Here is an 8,608-nt window from a genome sequence, read left to right on the forward strand (position 1 = left end):
CCAAATTGCAACACTTTTGAGGCAAATACTGCAGCACATAGACGTCATTTAGTCCTGCAGCTGCTGGTTCTTCTTCAATAAGGACTAAAAAGACAGCTGAACTCCCTCTGACAACATTTGAAGCTAAAATTCGCGAATTTTGTTTGCACAGCTCAGCCTATGGGCACTTACCACTGTAGACACACACTGACCGAGATCCACATACACTGATATTACATTAACAACCCTCATTAAAATCTTGTTTCATTAAAATACAAGCTGGGCACTGCCGTGTAAATTCATTACCAGCAATAAATCAATTACACACCCAGCCATGCACATAGTCACACAGTTTAACTAACCAAAGGGAGTTTATATCAATATTCAGAACAAAAACCAACATCTAAAGCTATTAAGAAGGTTTTTTTTTTTGTCACTTGTCACCTTGCATCCACATCAAAAAAAAGAACAAAAATTCTTTAAAAAAAATAAGGCTAAATGATAAAGATATGTCAAGATAATCAGCTGTGTGTGTTTTGCAAAATGTCTAAGCTGCTTTTCGAAAACCAAAGAGCCACTAAAGCTAACAGGGTTGTGAGGAGACAGTTTTGATAGTCACACGAATGTCAGCACATGGTTTATTTGAAATTGAGGATATAAGATCAAGTATTCCCTCTCAGTACAAGGTTAAATCTGCTTTGATGAAAATGCTAATTAAAAATTGTGATCTAATTATCATTTTAGTCATGACTTTACCATATTACCTATTCCGTTACAATAAATAACTACAACATTTACAGTGTATTTAATATCATTATACTTATTGATTCATAATGATGCCCAGTTAACTGAAGCCAAATGACTAAAAACAGAATAAAAAAAAAAACACACACACACACACACACTTATTTATACACAACCGAACAGAATAAACACTGAAATAATGAGATAACTGCAAAAATAATGAGGCGTGCTGATAGAGATGTGAGATGATTTTGCAGATAAATTGCAAGTTTAGATCACAAAAGTTAAAAATAACTGGGGAAATAAATAAGGAAATTGAAAACAGGTGACATGGGAAATTAATATAGCCTGCACTCACTGTCAGATTTATTTACACCACAAGTATCATTCTCATTAATCCAATAAAAAAAGAGATTTTAATTCTATCACTTATGGTTCCAGTGACGTTTTCTTATTCTGACAATGCTGTGAATGTGTTGTCAAAGCAAAATCCTGACAGGTAAAATTGGATTTTCATGGGTCGGTTAAACTTTAAAATAAGATTCACAGCAGCTTCCAAAACACTAATAAAGCATCAAAAATGATCCAGAGATACTTTTGTTCAATTCTTAACATGCACGAGAGAATAAAATCACCCAGCATTTTCAAACACTTTCACCTATACTGTATAAAAAGGAACTACTTTTCTAAAGAAAATCTGAAGGTGCATCTTCAGTTAGAGTAATCATGATTTCTTCAGTCAGAATGTTTACTTGCTCGCTGCACATAAACTAAGTTTGTTGACACCTGTCCCAGCACTAGAAGCCCTCTGCTCTCACCTCACCACTGCTCCTAGAACCGCTACCAGCCAACTGCCTTTTGGAGGAGAAGGAAGAAGCAGGAAGCGGGTTGGGACTTACCGTACAGCTTGTTGGGAGTGCCCTCTCTGTCTGTGGCCTCGGAGGGCAGGAGCAGGGGCTCGTCGTTCAGATCGCTGTCAGGGGTGGCCACTTTGTCGTCTGCCTGGAGTTCTGCCGCGCTCATGTCGCTGCGCAGGGAGAGCAGCGGCTTGCTCAGCTGCCCTGTAATCATTGGATCCTGGAGGGAGCTGGAGCCCAGGTGGGAGACAAGGGAGGAGGAGGAGGAGGGAAAAAAAAAAGAGAATGCACCCCTGGTTAGATGTGCTTCGGTGTCTCACCCTTTACCAGCTCCTTCTCTATGTCTCTCCTCTCTCTCTAGCCAGCTTCCTATTGCTCACTCATCACTCTCCCTCTCTCTCCTGCTCCCTCCCTCTCCAGCTCTCTCTTATATCTGAGGCTGGTGCTACCCCGCTGATACTGTCGGCTGCTGCCTGGTGAAGAACTGTTACAGATCGTGTGGCTTTAATATTATACCCTGCAGTCCTAAAACGGTGATACATCTATCTCCAAAGGCTCATTACTACCTGACATGTGCCTCATCTTCAGCAAACACTAACCTGACAGCAAGAGAACCACAGGCTGTAAATAAATTAAATAAATCTAGATCATCTTTTAAACAAAGAAAGATATGAGGGACGGACACATACACACACACACACACACACACACACACACACACACCCGTGATTACATCAATTTTCATGTAGATGGGGGACACAAAATGAGATCAAAGGTGACATCTTGCAGTAGACTGTGAGGCAATGTGAACTTAAAGGCCTGATTTTAACATGAGATGAAGCTCCCCAAATTTTCCCAATTATTTTCTTTTTTTTTTTGTCAGGACTTAAAAACAGAGGACATCTAGATGAGATGAGTATTATCAATCTGAACAACTTGGACAACTTAAAAAAAATAAACATAAATCTTGCATGTTAACCCCCCCCGCCCCCCAAAAGCTAAGTTTAAGAGCACTGTTTACGTATAATTAGAGGATAAAAACTTCCCTTTTAAGACATTTTATCGCTTGGAGAATCCATCTCAATTAAATCAAGATAAATGTTAAACAGAGGACGCTCTGTTAAAAGTACCCTTACCTAAATAAAGCTCCAGAAAAAAAAGTGAAAAAAAGGGAAAAAAAATTTTTTTTTCACAATCTCCCAGAGTTGAAGTCAGTCAAGCATCAGGTAAAACGCACCACCATTGCACGGTGACCAGCTGGAACTCGCGTGCTACTGAACCAGAAACAGCCTCTTGAACCTTCGAGCATCTGAATGGCCACCACAGGTTTAAGGCTTGAGGTTCTTTCCAAAGACAAGCACAGGGGATGTCACCTCCTCCCTCCTTCTCTCTCTCTCTCTCCCTCTCTCGCCTACATTCTCCCTCCCACCTTGACTGTCTCTTCCCCCTTGTGTCTTCTGACTGGAGAGCTCCTCAGACACCCCACCTCAGGCTCTAGAGAGCAGCAGGACTAAAGCCCTCTTCCTTATTTATGAATCAAGTCCAACCTAAATATGTCTCAGCAAAGGACAGGTGACCAGAACATGTAAGGAGAAAAAAAAAAAAAAACCTTACCCCCCCCTTTCCCATTTCTATCAGGGTGGTCGATGTGTCCCTCCCCAGAGGGGCCTTTTTAATGCGCTCATCACTGAAATCAGCCCTCTTTGATATGACACGTGATAACCTATGAAAATGTTAATCGATAGAAATAGTTTAAGCTGTCGTTAAAAGCGGGAGGCGGCTGGTCAATACTCATATGCCTGGTAACAATGTCACTAGTCATCAGGGCTTCATTTGTAGAGCACTTAAATGTGGGACACTGCACATCAATGCACCTTTCTGCGCGCCGAGGTAAACACATTTCCCCCTCTGTCTGAGCCTGGCTACACTCTGCATGCATTTGCCCCCCTCCCCTCCACCATCCGTTCATCCATCCATCCATCCACCCACCCACCACCTCATTCCTCCTCTCCTTTGAGTTGCTTGATAGGTCCACTGGAGGGCAAAATTAATACCTAATTGAATCTTGCAGTCATCAAAATAATCAATAGTTTTTTTATTATTTATTCTTCACAGTCTGATGACTGTTTGAAACCTCAGAGGGACAGCGGAGAGCCCGGGCAGCCCTCAAATTTCTACCGTTTCACAATGTAATTTTCACTGGGGCATGAGAGTTTGCAAGACCTATAAAAAATGAGTGTTGTTGTTTTTTTTTTTGTTCGAAGGTGGGGGGGGGGGGATAAAGGAAAATGGGAATCTTTGCCCCAGCAGCTATGATGAAAAATAGAATAAACAAGCTACTGACACTTCAGAGAAGGGCAGGGTCCTTTCTGTCCATCCCTCCATCTGTTTCCCTTTCCCCTTTTCTCCTTATTTCATCATATCAGGAGTGTGGCGGTACCTCTCTAATGCTGGCATTTCTCTTCCTGACAGACTCCAAACAAGTGCTGGGAATGAGATCAGAGCTCTAATCTTCCTCTGGCCTCGGAGGCTCCAGGATAAGGGGGCAACACATCTCTCACCATCTCACGCAGTGGTTAATTAATTCAATTCATAACTTTGCCTATTTGCAATCACGCCATCAAATCGAGCGTGTTTATTAATTTAAGCTCTTGGAGTAATGTAATTACACATAATGGGATAACTGTAATCTTATTGTGAAAATCCCTAATAAAAAGGGATATTAACAGAATTACCATAAGAAATTTCATTACTAAGTCAAAGCATTGAATGTGTGCGGATTAGCTTCATTTTTTTTTAACCCTCAGAGCCCCGATCAAAGCAATAATGTGTGTAGGGAGGTTGCAGAAACAAAGATGTTTCTGTTCCTCTCTTAGTCTAGCCACAGCTCAGGAACAGGTTGCAGATACAAGAAAAAGCACTTGATCTTCTTCCCCCTCCTCAGCCTCCTGCTCACCAAACACCCCCAGTGGCTGCACAGTCAGTGGTTAGCAGAGAGTCCCGAGCGTCATCGGATACCCGCGCTAATAGCTAGCGGTCTTACCGCCGCTGTCCCACTGTGGGGGGACACCCGGTGAGGGTTTCAGTCTGTGACCAGTACATTCCACTCAAGGCTAATCTGTTTATTAAAGTGGGAAGAGATTTACCGTTTCTCCCTGTGATTATTAACCCTATAATGTTTTATCTTAATCACAAATATGTCTGGTATTCGTAGTAGAATTCAATGGGAATTTGCCGAAAACAGCAGCACAGGAAACAAGTCCTAAAACCCGGAAATAAGTTAGCATTGTTGAAAGTCTGGTTTCTTTTGCTGGATATTCTGAATAGTTTTTCGGTTAAAAGCCTGATACAAGATCAGGGGGTCACACTAGCTTTCGATATGTCAGTAACTACCACAAGCCTGAATTATGAAGCTTTTATGGATCTTAAAAAGGACATAAAACAGAAAATAGAAGAAGCACAAACCTGGTTGTGGTGATGGTGAAGTCATGTATCATCCATGCTGTACCTCGTGCATAGCGTAACGTTAGCTTTGCACTTCTATTGATTGCATTTACATTTACAAAATACATATGTTTGTTTGTTTACCACAATTCATGTTCTGCATTAATCCAAAATACATTTCAACAGTCCAATTAGCTTTTGATTGAGGGAACCCATGACAATGCGAACCATCAGGCTGGCCTACATACCTCCTCCTTCAGTGAGATCTATTCTTCTTGGAAGGACCAGTAACCTGTGGTGTGTTTTGCTGGGAAACGACCTCAGCTCGTACGTGACCCTGAACTGGAGTAAATCTAAAAAATTTATGAAGAGGATCAGATTTATGACCTTCGCAAAAGTCACCCAGCTATGTGTGTCAGACCGCCTTCTCAGTCATGACATGTTCTTACAAACACTCGTGTATTATATCATTGTCAAATTACATTCTTTTTTTTGTCAGCTAACATGATTTTATGAGACAAGTGTGTTTGATGGATTTGGATTATCTCTTGTCTGCAATCAGTCCATGACAGCTTCATTTAAACCCCATTATCACTGTTGTAAGTGGCCTGCAGCCTGTAAAGAAAATAAATTCATACTGTCATTTTGCTGATTTGTTATTCTGCTGTAATGAGCTGGAGCTAGTAATAATAATGATAATAATATCTCACATTAGGATTTTTTGTTTTCTGTGCTACTGTACGGGGGAATAAAACCTCCCTTTTAAGTCACTCTTGGATTTGGTTTTTCTAGGACTTTATTTTCCGACAGTTGAAAATTACTGAGCGGAAATAATACAGAGGGAAGTAGCTGAAATGTGATGGTGAGAAAAGAGCGCGGTTAAATATCTTCTTAAATGCTGCCTTCTATATAAGCTGAATAAAACATTAATTCTGATCAAGCTGATAATTTAACATTGAAGGACCAAGAATAATTAATCATTTTTTTAGGTGGTAGTTCTAAATTTTATACGTCTTCTGCTGCTCTGTTTGGTAAACATCCCCCAAAAAAGCCCTCAATGTCTAATGTGGTGTGGTAGATGATGATTTGTCTCCCCCTTAGGGTTACTGACCATAATGTTCTCTCTCACATTGTAAATAGATTTTCATTTACTTCAGTGACCAAAGCCATTTTATCAGAACAGATTCCAACATGTGTCACTTACAATTTGTATGATTTACTCATTTGAAATATAGCAGGTACAATGACATAAAAGCAAATTTGCATCCGGGTGTTCTCCTGGAATAGCGAGCACTATATACTGAGTTAAGATTTGTTTTTTTTGGGGGGGGGGGGGGTTTGTTTGTTTGTTTTTTTTCCAGGATCATTAATATGATCAACAGTACCCCCGCCCCCCGCACACACACACACCCCACCCTTTCGCTCGGCTCAGCTAAAGCTAAAACGCTCCCCAGTGGAAGGTTGGTGGGTCAGTGGAGGCTGAGGGCTATCAAAGCAGTGTATTAAAAGGAGCTCTTTGAAGCTTGTAAACCACAGTGCCCAGCAGGTCCACAACAGAAAGGCGCTTCTGATTGGTCAGGTGTCTGTGTGTGTGTTTTTTGCTGGATTGATCCAGCGAGCTGACATTCTGGAGCATCAAAGCTTTCAGCACACTAATCTAACTCCTCCTATGAGGGCAAGGGTTGTTTTTATTATTTTCCTGTTTTCCTCTATGAAATACTTATACCACGGCGAGGCTCCTGCATGCTTACGATATGAAAGTAGGCAAACAGTGTGTACTCAAGGTTTGAAAGGGAATGAAAACACATCGAAATAAAGCTTGGACACTGTATTTATCAACCTATAAATAATGCAAAATGATAGAGAGAGATGAGGAGTGAAAGAGAGACATTGGACATACCATTGGCAGCAGAAGAGTGACACCGCAGAGATTCACACACCAGCGCTCCTCAAAGTCAGTTTCCCCTCACATTGTCTCTGGAGACCTGCACCACATACACACTCATGAAAGGTGTGAAAATCTGATTTCCCAAAAAGGATCGGTAATTCTCTGTGAGGGTGGAAGCCTCAATCAATAAATCATTGCTAAGTAGATTGTAAAGAAAAAAAAATATTCCCTCTTGGTATCAGTGCATTAGGATTCTCCTGAGGATGGATGAGGGAAGATGGGGGTGTGAGACAATCTCAATAAAGAAGAGGCATATCATACCTTTGGCATTCATCTGGACTCTGGCAAGCAGCTGTCAGCAGGGTGACGAAGGAGCAGGAGAGTCGACTAAAATCTAAGAGATTCATATGGCCACCCGGTCCTGGAACGTCTGGGAATATATACTGTATATGTGTTTAGATATATAATGAAAGTACTAAAAAAAATCCCACCTTTCTTTACAATATACAAATATGGTTACTATGTAAGATTTTGGGAAGGGAGCTGTACATTAGAAAGGGTGCAGAATATTTCAGGTATTACCTCCCTCCTGCTGCTTTTTGGACTTTGGGATGCAGAGGTGCTATGTGCGTTAACTTAGCATTGCAACTATTTGCAGTACTTCTCACTTTTTAGCACATTTAAGGATGGATTTTGTTTGATCCTTTTAATTATTTTTTTTCAAGCAGGGTTTAAAATAAAAGCAATCAATGTTCAAGCTCAAGGACGTCCGTGTGTATATTTTTTGCAAGAGAATTCTAATCTAAACTTACAAGTTTGTTTACTCAAGAACAATTTTGAAGTACAGATATTGAACTTTAGCAGTTGCTACTAATTACTGCTAAAAATTCTGCACATCTGGTTTTTAGGCTATATTTTGCTAATACCCCTAAATACTTACTGTGTATGTTTTTGTTCCCAATTGTTTACATAGTAATGGAAGAAGTATTCAAGTCCAAATGAAGCAATACAACAAATTAAAATGAACCATTTAATGGGGAAAGCTTTCAATATGGGTAAAAAGCATATAAAAATAGGAAAGCGTACCTGATCGTAGCTTTTAAAAGTAAAATACTATACTTGACATTATTTTGAACAAAGAAATTCTAGCAGTGTTTATATACTTAATTTTTATGGTTTTTTTTTTGTTCATATCCTTGTGTTACATATCAATCAAAAACAGTAATGCAGAGTCGCATAAATGTAAGGTTAAACAATAACTTAATTAAGAAGAGGTCAATTTTAGGTAAACATTAGGTTAGTAAAGGTTTGGAGTATTATTTATTTGGTGATATTTGACACTCTAAAGTTCATAGCTACTAAAATAATGAAGTACTGTAAACTTTCTCCTTGTTATAAATTGTAGTTGAGTGGACGCCTGTGAGAGTTAGCTTAAACCAAGGGGATGCTAAAGTGTCGCGAGGAAGTTGTTGTTTTTTACTGGCACTGTCAATATTACGAACAACATTAAACATAAGGGAAAGTTTTAAATAATAGCTTCAAATGTGTTAGGCGGCCGATAAATACAGCCTAAATACAACGCTGAAAAGTAATTTCTCCTCTGGAAGTTCTCACCTGTCGGTTTGATTCGGTTTGATACATCTTTGACCGCTGAAGAGCGTCTCCGTCAGCAAGACTTCAATACCCACAACCCCAC

General features: G+C 40.0%; 1 protein-coding gene across 2 annotated transcripts in view; it reads right to left on the reverse strand.

Annotated features, from left to right (window-relative positions):
- Positions 1-8,594, reverse strand: part of pou6f2 (POU class 6 homeobox 2) — a 79,976-nt gene extending 71,382 nt beyond the window's left edge. Inside the window, exons 1-4 of one of the 2 annotated variants that reach the window (XM_086191299.1) lie at positions 8,527-8,594; positions 7,234-7,342; positions 6,925-7,009; positions 1,623-1,810 (exon numbers count right to left, since the gene is read on the reverse strand). In XM_086191299.1, coding sequence (XP_086047425.1) covers positions 1,623-1,794 — 172 coding nt within the window. In that variant the 5' untranslated portion in view covers positions 1,795-1,810; positions 6,925-7,009; positions 7,234-7,342; positions 8,527-8,594. Of the gene's footprint in view, positions 1-1,622; positions 1,811-6,924; positions 7,010-7,233; positions 7,356-8,526 lie in introns of both variants that reach the window. The other variant, XM_086191298.1, reaches the window with a different exon arrangement.
- Between the last annotated feature and the right edge of the window lie 14 nt (positions 8,595-8,608).

Source organism: Aulostomus chinensis, chromosome 21 (assembly GCF_037954235.1).
Source record: "Aulostomus chinensis isolate RoL2024-O1b breed Wild chromosome 21, RoL_Achi_v1.0, whole genome shotgun sequence".
In the NCBI taxonomy this organism is placed as follows: Eukaryota; Metazoa; Chordata; class Actinopteri; order Syngnathiformes; family Aulostomidae; genus Aulostomus; species Aulostomus chinensis.